Here is a 20,979-nt window from a genome sequence, read left to right as displayed (position 1 = left end):
ACTACAAAATACAAACATAAAAGTGCTGGATATGGATTTAATTGGGAGCTTTAGCTTTACAATATGCATTAAGTTACTGTTCTGTTATATTAAGTGAATAAGGAATGTCAGAAAGTGGTGTTAAGGACTAAACCTCTGTTGATTTTATATGGCGTTCAGTTAACCAAGCACTTATTGTTAACATAAATGTGAAACAACTTTACATTTTTAAAAATAAGCTGAAAACTCAAAAAGTTAATTTATGCCACTGACCTTTTTCTTTGAGATTGAATCTGCAGCTACTAGAAGTGACTGGATAGCAGCAGAAAGAGCCTCTTGTGATAATCCTTGAAACACTGTTCTCTTGGGAATACAAAAGAAAATTACAAACCTTCAGCAACAACAGAACTTTCAGCACATGATCTTTCACACAACATGAAACTACAAAAATTCTACAAAGGCATAGTGAAACTATTTTTATTATAACCAAATGAAAATAATGCCTTGTTTGGGTTCACCCATAACTCAGTTTGCAACTTTGGGACTTGTTAAAATGTCCACTTCAGTGTCCTTAATTGTTTTTAAACAGAAAGATATGAGGACAATCTATGCATCAGAGTGCAATGACCAGAAAAGGTAGAACAAGCACCCCAGTACACAATTTACTACTCCAAAGATAGTAATATCAATTGAATATTACCAGGTATATTTCATTGTGAGCACCATGAACATCTTGTATGATGCATCCAGCCTCTAATCACTGTACAATAAAGAAAGAAAAATATTGGCAGTACAAGGAACAAAATTTCAGTAACTCAAAAATACTCATTCCATGAAAAGCAGAAGCATGCAGAATCAAGTCGCATGGCACATTTACTTCAGGAAGAGATAGAATGCAGATGCAAAACAAAAGGTACAATGCGCATACACCTTTTCTGACAGAAAAGGGTTGGAAACAATGAGGGGAATGAATTAATATCTGACAATAAATTTGCTGTACAAGTATACAAACACATGGAGAGGGTGGCTATACTATCAATCTACCAAACAATAGCTCTTGAGGACATTTCAGTTAGTATTTATATTATATTACTGGGATCTCAAAAGAGATGGGAAATCAGCTCACAGAATCTTCCCTGAGTAGATGTGTGCAACCCTAAAAACAGAAATGTCAGTGTGGTACAGTTAGAAACATGTAAGGGAATAAAAAAGCTACAAGAAAATATACTGCCTGGCTAAAAGGGCCTCAGCCAAGACAGATTATAAATTACTGACGTTAGTATAAAAACTGTTCTCTCTATCAAAAGCACAACTACCAATATAAATGTACATGTACTTGATTGAAATGAATTCCTCTAAACAGGCAGGTGTACACTAGCTATGAGTAGCAACCTTCAGAAAGTACACTGTCAGTCTGTTACTGGGATAAACTTAGCATAAAATCCTGTTAGCTAAGTATCAACAGAATGGAATGAAAGGTCACACACTGGCACACTGCATTTAGCCTTTAAAACTGCATACATCACAGTAAATATTCTGTTAGGAACATACAAAATATGCATATGTATTGATGTTTTTACTGCAGGCTAGAGATGGTCTTTCCCTACCAGGGACTGATATCAGAGTACAGGCAAAGAGAAAGGGATACATGAATCCTAAATGGAAGACCTGATCTGGTAGGATTTTTAGTTGAATCTAGAACAGAAGCTGTTGTTAAAAAAGAAATAATCAGTAGGGCATATAAAATACTGTCTGATAACTATAAGTATCAGTCAGAGGAGGTTAGAAAAGATTGGGAAAAGAGAATGGAAAAGCAAGCCAAAAGAACAATTGGAGGACATATGTATTGCTCCCAGGTATGCAACAAAGCCCAGAAGGTTTAGGATCGTTGCTTGAAAGTGCTTGTATAGGTGTCTTTACACACCAAGCAAACGTCAAAGAATTTTTCCTCAAGTAGCTATCAAGTGTTGGAGGTGCGATGTACATCAAGCCTTCTATTGCATGAGATGACATGGAGAACCATTTAAGTACTTGACGGCTGCAACAAGATCTGGAGAGCTAGCTGGGAGCAGTATGTTATGGGAGAAATATGTTATGGGAGAGGGGAAGAGCTTGATCTAGACAAAATATCTCAATGTTACTGTGCAGGAAGGTGCCTTCAGTGAACAGTGCATCTGTTCTAGTGCACAGACAGTACCAACTTAAATCCAGCTATTTTACAATAAAATTGAGCTGAATTCTTTATCTTCACATATCTTCTTTCCTCAGTTATTTTAAGTTGCTCACTTGTGAATGGGGAGTCAGTAATAGGTGCGTTAATGTACAGCACATCTGGATTTCCTAAAATAATTAACATAATTATGCAGTGGATTCTTTACTCACCAACTGTGGTCTTACCAAGTACTTTCGTCCACCCAACTTGACACTTCATTTCAGCTCTGTGAAATATGTGTTGACCTAACTTATGTTAATGCCCACTGCCCTGCCACACAGCGTTTCTCCAAAAATACACTTAAGACCGACTTCTATGAGGTAAAATTAAGTTCATTACGTGCTATTAATGGTGCCTTTTACATTTAACTCAGCAGTAGCTGACAGTTGAAATGTAACCACCGCATCTAGAAGTACTATATTACATTTATGCATCTGAATGCATCTCTGCTCAAAATCAGTTAAGGTGAAATTTTTAAGCTAAAAGTTTGGGTCTAAAAAGGGATATGATATACACACGACTAATACATTAATTAAAGGAAGAATATGGGTACTATCAACAAAATGAAAAATATCCGCAACACAAAAACTGGCCCTAAAGATAGGAGTACCTGTTCATAAAGAATAAAGATGCTGGCAGCTGCCTTTAAATGTGAATAAAATAACATCTACACTAACTTTGAAACTTCGTCATAGAATCTATAAATGAAATCCATCTTCTGCTACCAGAAAAAAAGTTGGACAAAGCAGCTGAAATTTCAAGACATATAGAATTTATTCTCTTGAGCATTCAACAGCACCCTCAACACCACATTTTCTCTCTCCACATACACACGCACACACACACACACACACACATATATATATATATATATATATATATATATATATATATGGGGGGAGTAACACTGTTAAAACTGAATTGCTGCAAAAGCACACAGTTATTGCTATTATGATGAATACTGCCGAAAATGTTTCAAATTGCAATAAAACTCTCCCTCAAACAGATGATGTAAGAGTTCCAAAGGACGTAACTGCAGACTTAACAGGTGCACTAGGAGGAGAAAAACAAATTAGGTGTAAAGCAAGAAAAATGGCGGCTTTGGATGTATATAAAGAATCTGGAAAGATAACAGTTAAGAGTACAATTAGAGAGATTTAAACTAAAGGAAGTACGTTTTCAAGCAATTAAGGAATATGACAAGAGTGATGAGGAGTATGTAAAGGGTTAAAGACAGTGGCACTCATTTACACTGTGCAAATGTGACTCATTCACAGACAGTATAAGATGCCTTACTGCCTAATTAAGATGATGTGATGGAAACAGATGCTAGAGGTGAGAGGAAAATAGGACAAATGGTAAGACAGGTGGGAGCTGTGAGTGGGCCATGTAACTGTAGAAGGTTGTAAGTAGTTGGGGAGTGATGCAGGGGATGGCTATGGAAAACACAGTGAAAAGTCAATTTGGGATGGTGAAAAAGAAAGTGAGCAGTTATTTACAAAAAGTGCAGGGCTTATATATTTAGCTAGCTGGTTAGAAAGGACGACAGTAAAGAAGTAGAAATGTACAATTGGGGGGTGCTGAATCTATGAAAAGTAACAAAATACATCTACAACTACAAGTCAAACTACACTACTAAAATTTAATAAATACTAATCAAGTACTTATTCAGTCAATTAAAATGCAATAATTGGCATCTAACTCTTAATATTGTTTCCTAGTATCAATACTAAATAGAAGCATGCACATATCATGGTATATTGAGCTGAGCCCAGACACATGCTAGACTCATTTATTTCCAAATGCTAGCACTACAACTAACTTAAAAGTATTGCAACTAGCACTAGCCCATAATAAAATATGGATGGGCCTCTGTTGTTCATATCACTATTTGCTCTATGATGGACTTTTCATACCATACATAACTAAAGCACAACATAACTTTCACATTCTGTTACTTAAATATTCTGTTAGGTAAAGACTTCAGAGTGAGAGTTCTGGAAAGGAACAGGTAGTGAGTGGGGAAGGAACCATATTCAAGGAGATGAGAATGCAACTGGAGAAGAAGGGAAGGCACAGAAACTAATGCAGAAAAGCATGGTGAGGGATTATTTGAAGGATAGGGATGTAATTGCAGGATTGGTTGAGAGAGATTGATAACAAGTAAATGAAAGTCCTAAGTGTACCATAATGACAGGCAAAGATGATCAGACTCCACAATCTTCAACTACAAGGCTTTGCTGCAGGCTCAGATCAGTTTAACAATTAGAACATTTTCCCAAGTTCCAACTCCTCTCCTCTTTGCCTATAACACACCATGCTCCCTTAACTCTTCAGATCAAATGGTACGCCACTCAAGAGTGAAGCACCACACTGCAATAATTTCAATATAACAAACTAGCAAGCTACAACATTCTAGGCCTAGCCTCCATATGCTGAGGGAAGGAGGATTGGTATGATGAAGAGGATGGCCTCAGATTATCTAGATCTCTCATAAGTACATACTTTTTAAGCCCATGACAGAGTTCTCAAATGAACATATTAGGTGGGATCATGAAAGAACTCCTTTCAAGATAGGTGACTTCAAGGAGGCCTTAGGCCTTGAGATCACATACATGTTGTAGTGTCTTGCAAAACTATGTCCAGTAGTCCATGGTACAATCTCACATATATCATTAAAGAAGCATTCCAGAAATGTGCTTGGAAAATAGCCACTGCTCTTGTTGGATGTGCAGTGTGACTGGAAACTAAAGTCTTTCCATATTTACCAAGACTCTGGTGCACTCTGTGACCCATCTATCGCCTACCTAGACAGAGCGACCTTAAACTTTGCAGCCTGATCTGGTATAAGCATGTAACATTAAGAAATTGTGAACCTTTTCTAAAAGGCTTTGTTCTATTTATGTGAGTTGCCTGTCAAACATTCAGGTGTGTGTACTCTGTCTTACTAGAACAGTTCAGGAAAAATACAGGAAACCTGATAGTTTGTTTCAAACTCTGTTCCATGGTTGCTTTAGACACAACTGCACGATTTATACATAACAAAAAAATTTAATAGCTCATGACTGGAAGCATGCTTTTGCTCTAAATGAATGGCAATGAGATTTTCCTGTGACATATTGCTGATGTCCTAAGACACATTCTGTAACTAGAATTATTCGCTAACCTGTATAGCATAGGCTCACAGGGGGGATTTTAGGCAGTTTACTACCACTTCCTGTTAGCAATCAAAAACATGAAGGTCTAAATTGTGTCCATTAATAATATGACTAGGTATAATCCATGTATTTACAAACATTGCTGCCCGTACATCAATTACTTCTGTATGCACTACCCTGTCATCCATGAAATTTGGTGAGTTCCAGTACGAAATCTTCAGGGTACACTTTTACACTACACTTGATTTATAAGTCTTAATAATGTGCCAGTTCTTCATCAAAATATGTGCCGCCCCGGACACAAAATGGGCATACCAGGTCACAAAGTAAATATCACTTTTCTCACAGGTTCATAGGTAAGTGCTGTGCTATGCTAGGTGTCCTTGTGGGTCATTTCAAGCCTAAACAATTTCCCTTTTTGTGCTTGAAATAGCCTATCCCAGTTGGTTATAGATTAGCCTTACCCATTCCATGGTTAATAATTACATATTGCTCCTAATGAGAATAATTGGGATCATACCATAGATAATTTGAGGGGACCCATATATGGGATAAAGCATTTAAAAGCTGCCTCTGTCCTCTAGTAGTGCAGGGAGCAGTCCTGGGTTAAATTTTCTGTTTCCTCTCCATAAATAAAAGTTGTGCCTGAAAATAGACAGGGGTGAACTTTGTTTTATGTACATAGGGAGTCTGTTCCACAACAGAGGTATCCTCTGTGAGATGTACATGTCCTTCCAAAACGTCATGTTGATATTGCAGAAGAGGTCTAGATCCCTAGACAGAGTACTTCTGATGCCATTTGACTTGCTGATGTGCAGTAAATCCACCAGTAATGGGTTGTAGGATGCCTCATGTGCCACATACAGGTCAACTCTTAGCAGTGTGTAGGATATAGACTACAATGACAGGGCTTTGAGTCAGTCCATGTAGGACATGTTTAGGCCTTGTATCCATTTAGTGGGGTATCCCTGTAGGCAATCCAGGTGTTGCATTTATCTATTTAGATACATGCCAAAGGGGGAATTATATTCAGTGATTGACCTAATGAAGGGTGAGTAAAGGGGGGCAATGACATCAGTAGCTCTAGTCTAGAAGGACTTTCTTACAATAGACTCGTGTTTGTCAAACGTCGGGTTACTGTCACTTAATTCCCAAATCCCAAATAACTGGGTTAACTCTTAGAGGTGTATTTACAACGTAGTAGTTCCTTGGGGTAGATAACTTCCCAAAAAATATATTAATGCATTTTTGGCATTTAGTTTCAGTCCATGGTTGCAGCACTAGTTATTTATTTGAGACAAACCTTCCTGCAGGATGCCTAAGTCATTTAGGGATTCACTGACTGTTCCTAGTTTGCAGTCATCTGCAAACGTAGTCAGCCAGAGCTCTTTGGTATTGGTTTTTACTTCAGAAAAGTAGATGACAAATTTTTGTCTGCCGATTCCCTCTAAAATAAAATAAAGTTAAATTAAAATAGATAAATATGTGTTTCTAAATATCTAGTTGACAATATATCTTCAGAAGCAGTATGGACTTCAAGTAACTGAGTTTAATACAGTAACATCCTGTTTACTACACCATCGATGCAGAGGGGTGTCTGTAAAGCAGACAATGTGCTCTGTTTCCACAGTTCTCCCTGTGTGATAATGAGTGGTAGATTGCAGTTCAAAGAATACTGTCAATCATTAACAGCATAAAATAAAACATCTGCTTTCTGCACCAAAAATACTCTAGAGCAACAATGGAGACAGTACGATGGTACTTCTCAACTCCAAGAAGGTCCTACTTCAACTTGTGTAAAAATGTATTTCGCACCCTTCTGCTGGAAGAGTTAATAAATGAATTAGACTCTGCAAAATTCCCACAATCATTGGGTTACCAGGGTTCATGAAAGTAAACTTTGCTTTCTATATGAGGCATGTGCACTCCTCTCTTCTTTTGGCAGTGTTAGGCTTTTACGGTAGAAAACTACAGTAATGTAAGTAAACGTACCCTAATAGTAGATGTTCACGTAGATCACACCTGTGGTAGCCTAAGCTACATGGGACATAACCTGCCAAAGATCAGATGGCCAGAGAACTTCTAAAACTCTAGGGACCTTCTATATCACTGAAAAATGGTTCAGGGGTAAGCTGTCACAAAAACAGACATGAACGCCAAAACTCGGGGCTTTCTTGCGTCAGGAAAAGGAAAGTTAGAGCCCTGTCATAAACAGATCTACTAGGAGAAGGAAAGTTGAGGACCCCCCCCCCTTCCGGCGTAGCAAAAAAAAAATAGAAACACAAAGGGAAGGAGGGTGTTTGTATGGGTCTATATTAGTTCACCAAAATGCGATTTCAGTGAACACCTAAACACTGACGGTACTTCAGCAAAAATCGTTTCAGCGATTAAATGAATTTACAAAGGGCAAGTAAATACTTGCCCTGCAGCACAACGGACCAACAAGGAAATCAAACCCATAACCTCCCAACAACTACACATACCAACTCTGAGATCACAGTGGAGAAAAGGGCAAAGTTGAGTAGCTGGCCACCTACTTCTTTGCCCTTTGTAAATTCAGCAAATTGCTGAAACGATTTTCACTGAAGTGCGGTCAATGTTTAGGTGTTTGCTGACATTGCATTTCTGTGAACAAATATAGACCTATTTGTACTGCAACAGTGATCTACTTGAACATCTATTGTTATGGTAAGTTTGCTTACACAATTGTACCATGTTCATCATTAGGGCATTGGTGCAACAGCCAAATGTATAAGGGACAAGTACCAAAGCTTAGACAGAAAGGAGAGGAGGAAGGGTCACAGTTTATGAGCACTTGAAAAACAGTTCTTTCTGGCCCTACAAAAGGAGTCAACTTTGTCATTTCTAGTAAATTTGTGAACAGTAGAACAAGCTGTTGCCTTTAGAATAATTCTAGAGTCCATCCCTTTACAAAAAGCCATTGAAGCAGACAGAATGGAACTTGACCTTGCCTGGAAGTATGACAAGAATAACTGAACAGAATGAAAAAAACATTTGGAAATGGTCTGTTTACATACAAATTGTCCCTTTTTCTAGGCTTCAAAGGAAATAAATGATTAGAATTCCTGAAGCTTTTAGTTCTGTCAATGTAGTATCCAATTGGATATGGACAGACAGAGTACATAAAATACTTTTCCTTTATTTTTTTGGTTTCAGAATTGAAACAGGGAGATGGATGGCGTGGCTAAATGTAAAATCTGAAACCACTTTTAGATATAAATGAAGGATTGGCTCTCAAAGTTACCCTGTCCTTATGAAAGATAGGATAGGACTGAGTTTCCCTAACAGCCTGCAACTCAGATATTCTTCTGGCAGAAGTTAGAGCAGTAACTGTTTTCCATGTGATGAACTTTAAATGTACTTCATTAGTTGTTTCAAATGGAAAAAGTGCAAGTTTCTCCAAAACAAAATTAAGATCCTCATGCAGATGTCAACTCTTTTCTTAGTGGATAGATACGCAACACCCTTTTCAGGAACTGTTTCACTTAACATAAGGTAGAAAAGGGGATCTAATGGCTGAAAATCAAATATGACCAAAAAGTGAATCTTAATGGAAGAAAAAGAAAAGGCAGAGGGTGAGAACTCTCACAAATATTACAGAACCAAGGGACACAAGGATTTTGGGTATTGATTTGCCACAAACTAGAAAACCTCTTACACTTAGCCATATATATATTTGCCACCAAAACATTTTTCCACTTAGCCATATATATAACAGTCTAGTAGCAGTCTTTTTTTCCAGCTTCATTTAATATCTGCTGCACATCCTCAGAAAAAAGGTATCTAAGAGGTATCAGCATTATATCACCCAGGCTGTCAGCTGAAGAAGGTGAAGGTTGGGGTGGGATCAGGAAACCCCTGTCTTCTATGAGTAAGTCCATTCTGTGAGGAAATTTGTGGTAATTGCCCTTGGCCATTTTAAAGAGAAGAGAGCACCACTGTTGCCTAGGACAAATAGCAGTCACCAGAATTGTCCTTGGAGAGTCCCTCTGGTGCTTTAGGAGAACTCTGGCTATCACAGGAATGGGTGGAAAGACACAGAAACATTCCCATCCTAGTGAATGAAAAGGCATCTGTTTTTCCAGACCTTTGTGCAAGAAGTCCTGGAGCAAAATTTCTTTAGATGTCTGTTGTGAATGGAGGCAAACAGATCAAATTGATGAGTTGTCCACATCTGGATCAATTCTGGGAACAGCCCCAGGGTACAACTTCCATTCGTGGGGGTCCGTCCTACTTCTGCTCTGATGGGATGTATGTAACCTGTAGGAATGTAAGGAGCTAAGTTGCCATTTCCCAGGCTAACAGTATCAGTATGCACAGAGGACAGGAACTTGTTACCCCTTTTTTTTGTTATCACATCATTGTGGTGTTGCCTGTGTTTACTAATACAGAACATGGACACCAGAGGTGATGTAAGGACTTGAGCACCTTTCTCAATGCCATAATTTCTTTGACATATATATGCTCCAGTTTATCTTGCTGATTCCACATATCCTGGATTTTTAACCCTTTGCAGATCACTTCCTGTGCAAAGTCTGATGTGCCTGTGGTTAAGAACTGAGCAGGGCATGTGGAGTCAAGGACAGGCCTGGGTTCAGGAACAAGTGAATCAACAACCAGTGGATATCCCTCTTGACAAAGCTCAGGACTCGTCTCTGAAAGGATTGGGGGTGATGGGAAACCACTGAACTTTTATCATGTGGAGTGTGGTGAGAGGAACCATGAGGATAGTAGAGGTTAAGAAACTTAGAATCTTGAGACAGTCTCTGGCTGTTGAAAGAGACTGCAAAATGCAAGTAACTGTTCTTTGTGGAATCCCAATTTTTCTTGAGGAAAAAAATGCTATCATAGTGGAAGTGTCTAAAAAAACACTGTAGAAACACTATCTGTTTGGCTGGAATGAAAGATGACTTTACAAGGTTCACTTCAAAAAACATTTTTTTTTAAACAAAGAAGAGATCCCTGACAGCCTGAAAAAGATCCAGCAAATATAACAATCTTATCTAAATATGGAAAAATGTCCCTGTAACTTGCAATGACCTATTACACGAACTAGGGACTTTGTAAACACTACTGGAAGAGTACATAACCCAAAAGGTAAAACAGAAAATTGAAAATGTGAACCATAAACAGAAAATCTTAAAAAGCATTTGAATTCTTTGCGAATATGAATGTGATGATAGGCATCTTTTAAATCTAGAGTTACTAGGAATCAGTGAGGAGGAATAATGAATGGCAGAGATTGGAGATGAGTATTTTGAATGTTTATGTGAAGGTTTAGAAAAGTAAGGTCCAGCATAGGTCTGCAAGTTCCTTCTTTCTTTGGCACCAGAAAAATTAGACAAATTATTTTTCGATTTGATCTTGAGGAGCAGGCTCAAGGACTGCAGAATATAACATTTGTTTCAGGATAGGAGGAAATAGCTCTATATCAGTTTATCGAACTAACTATTCCCTGAACACCTCTTCGTCGAAAACAATTAAACCAATCTTAATCCGTCAAACAATTCAACTAAATACTTTCCCAGGGTAAGCAACCAAAACAGCACTATTTAACACACCCTGGTAGGGGTTGCACCCCCCTCACACACACACACACACACACACACACACACACACACACACACACACACACACACACACATCCGCCTAACTAAATGTACCAACTCTGCTCTCGTTTCACAAGAGTTTGCATGCCAGGTTTTTGTTTGTTCTGCATGTATTCTTTCCTATAAAAGGAGCCTGGATAAGCTAGAAAATTTCTATTGTATTTAGGAATGAAGAACTGAGAAACATCCCTGAATAATCTCCTCTTTCATCAATTTTTTAATACTTCAGCAAAGGAAGAACCAATAAGCACCTCCCTATCCAAGGGGCATTCGGCAGTTTAACCTTTATATCTTTTGGCAGATTCTGAGAGAACAGCCATGCAAATATTCTTATTACTGAGTCAGTGGCAGCCACCTTAGATAATACATCAAGTGTCATAAAAACACAAGTGAAGAGACATAGAAGAAAGTGGGGAGTTCAAAGATGTCTTAGTGTCAGACTGAGGTCAGCTATTAAGTTTCTCATGTTATCTAAAGACACCAACAAAAAAAAAATGATGTGAGCTTGTTAATTCATTGTTCTAAATAATAAAGTGGAGGACATATCTGGCTTCTTCCCAAACTTATCAAAAGCTCTGCCATCCTTACCAGATGGAATAGGATTAGCTGCCATAAGGTGTATGGAAAAAAAGGATTCTGACAGAGACTTCTGCATCTGCTCTAGAGTTCTCAAAAAGAAATTTACGAATTTGAAGGACTTTATATAATTTGTTTTAATTTTACCAACTAGTGGTTGACTTAAGTAGACTTATGGCTGCAAGGAAGGTGTCTTCTAAACATGGATAAAACAAAGTATAGCTGCAAGCTTCGGCATACTACCTGTAACATGTCATAATAAAGCTGTTGGGTTTCTAATATTTCTTTTTGCTCCTAGTTAAACAGATCCTTCATCTTGGCAATAATTTCAAAAAAGGCAGTTCTTCATCAGGAGAGTCTGAAAAAATGCTTTCTTCCAATTCAGATTCTCAGTTCTCTGGGATAGAATTCTAAGGGTCATATTCAGTTCCTGTTTCTTGTACATCAGATTTTGATTCAGTATCCAATGAAGAAGATGACCTTTGCCTTTTAGAAGTTCAAGACTGTAATGATTGAAAGGCTTTGAACAAGCCCTTAGCAAATAATACCCAATCATCTTTAGATCCCTTAACTGAAGGGGATACTGGGACAGATGTGCATTTGAGTTTATGCTTCCTTTTCCTGAGAGTGTTTATAGAAAATAAGTGCTCAGTCTATCAGGTCCAGCCCATCTCTCAGAATCAGACTACTTAGCGCTGCCCTCAAAGGGAATAATGTCCACTTCTTCCTTTGATGCAAGCGGAAGTGACTCTCCTCCTCCTGAAATGCACAGATGAGCAGCCATGGAGTTTATGCTGACCTCTTGGTCCTTAAGGGCTTCACAAGGAGCAACACTGGGGGAGGGGGGTGAAAAGGAATCAGACCATGATCAGAGTTGGCCACAGCAGAGCCAACAACTGAATACTGAGGCAAAGAGGAGGCCAGTAGAAACCAATGCTTCCCTGGAAACCTTTCTTTTCTTTGGGACAGGAGGGGGAACATATGAGGAGTCAGAACCCTTTTCTAGGACTTTCAGTTTTTGGTTCCAAGTGAAATAATCAAGTATTATGCCTGCCTCCTAAGATTTTAGGGGTAAAATATGAACAAATCAAATAAGCTTGAGTATTCTGTTCTACTGTGTTCTTCCCCTAGACAAAACAGACAAAATGTGTGGTGATCTTTGCACATTTGTCACTCACATGAACAGTTCCCCTTTCTCCTAAACATAATTTCTGACAGAAAAGGTACACTTTTTTCACAAAAAAATGGAAGGTAGCCCCTAACAGGTCACTTATCTGCCCATTTGTGATAACTAGTGGACTGCTGAGTCTAGAAAGTTCATAGCCAATTACTAGCTAATGACCCCAGGGGGAAATTTTAAGCCTAACCATGCTTTCCAAAGGTGAATATCAAACCATGTACAATGTGTCTGTAAGAGAAACACTGTAACCATCATGCCAACTATGACACTGCCAGCCCAGCTATCTGGAATTTTGTAAATAATCATAGGTCATTCGTGAATGTCAACATGAGTCATATGCTTGTCTTACAAATGTAAGATAACTATATGTTATGTGTATATTAAACTACTAGTGGAGAAGTGTGCTGAACAGGGTTTGTACAGTACTGAGCTTCAAGGATGTGTCCAGAGTGTACCCTACTGAAAGAGAACAGAAATGTATATAAACGATATACGTGTGCAAATGTATGTTTTAATAGTAGAAGCTGGAACATACAGAGTTAACTTGCGAAACTTCAAGAAAATAAGTTGAAATTAAAGTGTTTTATGATTGTATTCTCGATCAGTTTCAGCTCAGCAGCAGACACAATATCTAAAGCTAGACGTTTTTGTATTGTCTTGAAACAGAAGTAATTACTAGGATTAAAATGTAAAGTGTTTGACTTCCTAGCAGCTACACAGTTCTGAGCAAAGATCTGAGGGATATATATTTCTCACGCAGAGATGGTAAAATTCTATTACTTTCTGTTTGACTGGGAAATGAATGCAGGTGACAAAGAGTGATGTCATCCAAGCTGACCCAGCAGTAATGTTTGATAGTAATTTAAGAATTTTCTCAGAGAGACTGGGCATTTTGTATCTTGCCTTTGACCTAGCAAGAGCATCCACTCATCAACATCTGCACTTGACTTGCTAATAGTAAGTAACTAGATTACAGTAATTTCTTTTAGACATAGATAGGAATATAGTAAAGATTAGTTTAGATGTTTTCTGTACTTATTTGAGATTGTCCTGCAATGTTGTTTTAAAATATTTCTTGTGATTCAGAACTCTGTAGTTACTGTGTTGTTTGATTATTGTCTTGTTCATTATTTATTATTAAAATATTTAAACTATCTTTGTGGCTGATATTTGAGAGACATATTTAAGCTCTTAGAGTACTTGCATATGTATTTGGAGACACTCTACAGGCCACTCCCCTAAACAGCCTTGATCTTGGTCACACTTACCATTTGGATAATAGTAACATTACACAGTAGGATTGGTCACCCTTTGTAAGGGCCTTAAGTAGCTGATAAGTAGGGGTTGGTGGCAGTGATAATTACCTTGTAGTCTGGGCAGAAGGGGGCATAGGTAGTAAACCTGTGCCAGCCTTCACCATGGGTGTGTGTTTGTACATAAATCTAATCTCAAAGTGTGTGTGTGTGTGTGTGTGTGTGTGTGTGTGTGTGTGTGTGTGTGTGTGTGTGTGTTTGTACATAAATCAAATCTCAAAGTGTGTGTGTGTGTGTGTGTGTGTGTGTGTGTGTGTGTGTGTGTGTGTGTGTGTGTGTGTGTGTGTGTCAGCTACTTGGGCAGGGACATGAAGCACTGGTTGGACAGAGAGGGTGCTGGAGGTCTTGGCTTGACCCCTCAGCGGAGATCTTAACTCTATTGCTGTGCCAGTGGGGAGTCTTACTGGGGATCTGGAAAAAACAGCCCCAGACTGACTGTGACCTCTGTCCTCTCTTAAGGGAAGTTGTACTTTACTGTTTGTGTGTAGTTGTCATCCTCCCATTTGTGTGTCCCCCAATGTAGCCAGTGGTGAGGATTGAAGCTCCTTGATTACTGGGCCAATGCAGGGGCATCACACCAGCCTCCAACCTTCACAGCTGTAAGAAGGAACATGCTGGCTGCTTTGATGGCAAGAAAGTTCTGAACATTAGCACCAATATGTCTAATTTTATAATAGCTAACCCTCAAGCTCTAATGGTGGTATAGGTGCGTGGAAGATGACCTAGAGCTTTGAAAGTTGGCCTGATGTCCAGTCTTTGGCAGGATGCATCCTACACAGCTTAGGGTAATGTAAATGAGACCTACTGATGAACATCACCGAAATTCTAATTTTTTTTTTTCACTTTTATAACGGACAACACTGCATCAGCCTGTGGTGCTGATTTTCTCACATCTACATGAATAGATTGTTCTAAGTGGGGTTCATTTTAGTCCATACACCTAAATACGTCATCTTATCATCTCTCTACAAGTGTAGATAATGTTGAAAAATTCATGTGTGGATGCATAGTTTACCATTATTGACTTTTTTTATCTTCATTTATTTTATTTCCTGAAAAGACCTGAAACTGCCTCACAACACTTCATTGTCCTTTTCTGGATATATCTAGTACAAAATAATATCACTTGGAAATAAAACTATCTTTTCTCAATAACCAGTTATAGCCCTGAATTTGTGAATTTCATATTTTCTTTGCCAATGGTTCTAAATGCAAAACAGAGCAAAAAGAGGACATTCTGACTGGCTCCTCTTATATCTGTGCAGTAACTGAGACCTGGTTCAAGGCTCCAGAGAGCACCCCTGCAATACCAGGCTACAACTCTTACCACATTTAGGATCGAAACACTAAAGGTGGAGGAGTGTCCATATTCACAAAGGATATTCACACCACCACATTAGTTGCCCAACACAATGTGTCTGAAATTCTCCAGGTGCAACTAACACTTGGTAACACTGCAATCCAAATTGTAGCTTGCTACAGATCCCCCCCACCCCCCACCATGCCCCAAGATTCTCACTACACCTTTCTAAACATACTGGAAAATATTAATATACAACCAAACACCCTAATACTGGGTGATTTCAACTACCCTACCATTAACTGGGAAAACTACTCGTGTACCAAAACCTTTGCCCAACAGTTCTTGGAATTCATAAATTCCAATGCCCTGGATCAACTAATCCATAGTCCCACCAGGGGCTCCAATATCCTAGACCTGGTCATTACCAATATGGGAAATCGATGCTCCACACCTATGGTCATCCCCTCGTTGGTCAGGTCAGACCATAAGCTAATCACCCTTAACATCCACATCCCACCCCCCAGTAAGGAAACATCCATAAAAAACTTCTCCAAAGCCAACTTCATGCTACTCAAGTCAGAAGTAACAAACTTCATGACACCCATGCAGATGGGAACTGAAAGTTCGACTCCCGAGTCCTACACTAAGGCACTGTATGACCACATCCATTCATGCATGAATTGTGCCATTCCAAATAGAACCAAGATGCTCTCCTCCAAAAAAAAGGAAGCCAATCTGGTGGTCTCCTGCCATAAACAAACTTTACAACAAAAGGGAGAAACTGTTGCAGAAAAGAGGAAAATCCCAGGATGCAAAAAACTCCCTGAGGAAAATCCCAGGATGCAAAAAACTTCCTTACCAGCCTCAGTAAGAAGCTGAGATCCCTCATAAAATCCTCCAAAGCTAGTTATGAAAATAAAATTGACAAAGATTCCAAAGACAACCACAAGGCATTCTATAACTATGTCAAGAATCTAAATGGCAATGCTCAGATCTGCTCTGAGCTACAACAGAATGGCATTAAATATACTGATCCCAAGGATATTGCCAATATCTTGGCAGATCGATTCAGTGCCAACTTCACCCCCACCCCCTAAATGGCCCATCTCAATACTGGAAGATTGCCAAATTCCAGTAATAATGGCCACACAGGTAAAAAAACGCACTCTCCAAAGCTAAGAATACAGCATCCATGGGACCAGATGACATCCAGGGCTGTGTACTACATGAACTACAAAATTAATTGGCACCTCACCTAAGTGTCATGTTTAATCATACCCTCACCTCAGGCTTTATGCCCACTGAGTGGCGCAGAGTTACAGTTATCCCACTCCACAAGGGGGGATCCAGCTTGGATCCTGGGAACTACTGCCCCATCAGTCTGACAAACCTGATCTGCAAGGCCATGGAACGTATTATCATGGAACTTATAAACAAAGACATTGGCAACCTTAAAACACTGGACCCCACCCAGTTTGGGTTCGTGAAGGGCCGATCTTGTCTCCTGAACCTGATTGACTTCTTCAAATCAGTCTCCAAAGCCATGGACAAGGGTAAGGCAGTCCACAGAGCCTATCTGGACCTCGCCAAGGCCTTTGACACCATCCCCCACTCTGGAATCATAGATAAACTTACTAAGCTGGGCATTAATCCTTACATCACTCGATGGGTTGCCAACTGGCTTACTGACAGAACCCACACTGTAAAAGTAGCTGACTCCAAATCCAACTCCTGACAAGTGGAGTACCTCAGGGTTCAGTTCTGGGACCTCTCGTTTGACATCTTGTTTGACATCTACTTCTCTGAAGTACAGGCCAACACTAAGGGACTCTGCTAACAAAGTTCGCACATGACTGCAAACTGAGAACCATTACAGAATCCCCAAATGATGTGGATACTCTACAAAAGGGCCTTACAGAAACAGATGCTTGGTGCCAGAACCATGGGCTCAAGCTCAATGCCAAGAAATGTATTGTTATCCCCTTTGGGAAAAAACATGTGCCCGTGAATTACCACATAAGTGGCAGTACACTAAACACCTAAAGTGTGAAAAGAGACTTAGGGACACAGGTGGACAGTGGTCTCACCTTCAATAACCACATTGCCACAACAGTCAGGAAATCCTTCTATGTGGCACACCTCATCACTAAGGGCTTTTCGTCCAGGAAAAAAGGAAGTTATTGTCCCACTGTACTCATCCCTCATTAGACCCATTATAGAATACAATGTCTCATTTGATATGTACCTCTCAAAACATCTGCAACAACTGGAAAGGCCACTGATATACCTCACTAAAAGAATCACAGGCCTACAGCAGATGCCCTATGCTGACCTTCTTAAAAAAACTCCAGCTATACTCTGTCACATATTGTCTACACCGATGCGATCTCTGCTTAACATACAAGGCCATGTCAAACCCAGAGCTGTTGGACATGCTACACTTAAAGAAATCCCAATCCCTCAGAGCCACACGCTCCAGGGATCTAAACCTTGTCATCACAATAAACAAAACATGCTGGAGGGCATAGGTTCTTGACCCAGAGACTCCCTAGACTCTGGAATAGACTGCCCATACATGTCAAGCAGAGTGCCTCTTTGGCCCTCTTCAAAAGGAACCTTGATGATTGGATGGGAGAAAGGAAATTCACCCTGGGGGTCATGTCAGTCGCCCTGCTAGACAGGGGTCCAGGGAAGTAAATAGTGTGGGAAGAAATATTTAGGGAATTGTTATGGCTAGGCTTGTATAGGCCCTAGGGCCAATAGCCTAGTACCAACCTATGAAACACAGCTTGTCAAAGACGAACTCTCCCACATTAAATCCTTCATCTGTCCCTTCATACATCCTTCCTATTAACCATATTATTCTACTAGGCTGTGTAAATGAGATTAATGGTACACAGTTCCGATGACAACAGTAAAAAAAAAAAAAAAAAAAAGAGAGAGAGAGGACATCACCAAAGTAATTAAGCCAAAATTTAATTACACACAAGAAAAGCTTTCTCATTGCTTATACACAGTAACTGCAATACATTCTTCTTAAAATGCATCACATGATTAAAAAACACCAATATACGAATTTGTTCACTTATTCTTATTATCACTATTATTAAGAGTCACATTGTAATTTTAGGATGATGTTTTTAGCAGTAATACATTGCATAAGTGATTTTATTTGGTTGAATGTGCTACTTGAATGTTTTAATTGGTGATGTGACTAAGTATGTGGAAGTGAATGAAAGGTTATATTCATTGTTCTTTAATCATGTGATGAATTTTAAAAGAGTGGATTGCCTTTACTGTGTATAAGCATTGAGAAAGTGAAGTGTCCAAAAAGCTTTGCTTGAGTGTCTATAATTTACTTGTTGTTGGATGTCTGTTTTTTGCTGCTCTCTCATAATAAACCGATTCTATTCAATGCTTCCTCTGAAAACACACCAACAATACTGGTCTTTTTATACTCTGCTTTCCTTTAGATCATCATTCTATTACTGTTGCCAAATGTTCGTCCCCCCCCCCCCCACACACACACAACCAAACTAATCTATATCTATCCATCTAAGTAACAACTTTCCCATTACATAAAAAAGTTTATAATCATGGTTTAAAATCAAAATTGCTTATACAAGCTCGTACCTCAAGCGTCTTTTCCCTCTGTGCAGTTTTCTTCCATGATGTGGTACTTCTCCCCTTTCAAAATATTGTTAAACAAAGCCTTCCCCATCTTTATCACTTTCTTTTACCCTCACTTTCACATTTCCAAACGAATAACACCAGTTCAAACAGATTTTCATCTTAACATCACTGCTATTTCTTCTCGTTTTAACACCTTTATTGAATTATCACTTAAGACAAAGGCAAACATACATTTATATAAAAGAAAACAAAAGATGCTGACATGTTCACAGCTACAAATACTATTTATTTTATTTTTATTTTATTTTACATTTGTTGACCGGGCTAGTCTAACTGGATATATGTCCATTTTCAGTAGAGGCCCAGGGAGAAAAGCTCCAAATTTTAATACAAAGTAGGAAATCAGTCAACCTAAAATTTAAGACAGTCCAAATCAGCATGCAGATATAAAAAATATAATAAAAAACTAAAAACGATAAAATATAAATTTTTTTTTTTTTTTGAGATGAGCAGAGAAACAATATTTTAGATGTACTAGAATAAAAGAAAGGATAAGTGAGAGAGAGGAGGGGAAAAGATAGGAAAGGTATTGGAGATATAATAGGATGAGTAGAGGATAAGATGATTTTCATAGAGCTAAGAAAGTTAGTTTTAAGAAGGCAAACATGCACCTAAGAAGAGAAGAAAGAAAAGAAGCTTTTGAGTACTTGTTCAAAGGGTAAGTTTCCTGTCTTAAGGAGTGGCTGTGGAACTTTAGAAAACATTTATTGGGTTATTGGGTAGAGAAGGGGAAGAAGGAAAGGGAAATGGGAGACAAAAGGGCTAGCTAGTCAGGGTTAATACAGGGGCAGAGACATTTGTTATTAAGGTACAATTTGAGATTCTTCTTGAAAATAGGAAGAGAAGTCAGGGATGTGATATCAGCAGGTAAATTGTTCCAGTGTTTCCCAACTGAGTTGGAGAATAAGCCATCTCCTGCAGTGTTTTTAGGTGTAGTAATGTTGATCAGAAGTTTGTTAGAGGAGCGTAGATGTTTCAGGTTATGATAAGGGGTAATAAGACTGGTGAGTATTGGAGTTTTGGTGGGTTGGTACAGGGTTTTGTGGGCTATTACCAGTTGTTGAAGTATAATCTGATTAGGAAGTTCGAGCCAGCCAAGTTGTCTTAGATTAATGCAGTGGTGGGTTCTAAAAGGAGATCCGGTAGCAAATCTAGCAATGTTGTTGTAGGATATAACTAGTTTATTAAGGTTTTTTTTGACAGGTTGGTATAAATAGGACATGCATAGAGTAAAGTAGAGATTAGATGAGTCTTGGCTAGGGTAATTCTAGTAGCTGGGGTAAGAAATGGTTTAATTCTATATAGGGTTCCTATTTTTTTGTTCACACTTTTTATAGTAGAGTTAAATGTGATTCTCAAAATTGAGTTTATTATCAATTGTAATTTCTAGTAGTTTTGTGGTGGTTTCAGGGGAAATACTAGTACTGTTGTTTGAAGTGATTGAGAAATGTGGGGGTATTTGGTTACGTGTTGGGGAGAAGAGTAGAAGTTTTGTTTTCTTAGGGTTGAGTAGGAGGCAGCGTTGGGAAAAAGTACAGTTTTGTACCTACCATAAATGTAGATGTTCGAAGATCCACATTGCTGCAGTCCTTACTTATGGGTAGTCCGCTGTCCTCGGTCGGCCCGAATACCAAAGTATTAGGCTGACGTCGGTCATGGGCGCTCAGATCTGACATCAGAGCGTCAGGGTATAAAAGCGCATGACCGACGTCATATCCTCAGTCTTTTCTTGCCCCAGATGTCAGAAGGCCCTAAAAAGAAAGGCCACAGCCCAAAAACAGGATGCCTCCCAAAAACATGCCCAACAACAACCATCACCCAAACCATATTACCATGCCAAACTACAGAGGGGAAGGAGGGAGGGTAAATTGGACTTCAGCAATGTGGATCTTCGAACATCTACATTTATGGTAGGTACAAAACTGTACTATGTTC

General features: G+C 38.9%; 1 protein-coding gene across 1 annotated transcript in view; it reads right to left on the bottom strand.

Moving 5' to 3' along the window:
* The window catches only part of COG3 (component of oligomeric golgi complex 3), a 1,722,808-nt gene that overhangs the window by 470,154 nt on the left and 1,231,675 nt on the right, over window positions 1-20,979 (bottom strand). Inside the window, exon 15 of the mRNA XM_044072049.1 lies at window positions 253-342. Within this exon, the coding sequence (XP_043927984.1) occupies window positions 253-342 (90 nt within the window). The remainder of the gene's footprint in view (window positions 1-252; window positions 343-20,979) is intronic.

Source organism: Protopterus annectens, chromosome 5.part0 (genome assembly GCF_019279795.1).
Source record: "Protopterus annectens isolate FY-2018-M chromosome 5.part0, PAN1.0, whole genome shotgun sequence".
Taxonomy (NCBI): domain Eukaryota; kingdom Metazoa; phylum Chordata; order Ceratodontiformes; family Protopteridae; genus Protopterus; species Protopterus annectens.
The sequence above is the reverse complement of the archived record's forward strand: the minus strand, read 5'-3'. Positions and strand labels throughout refer to the sequence as shown.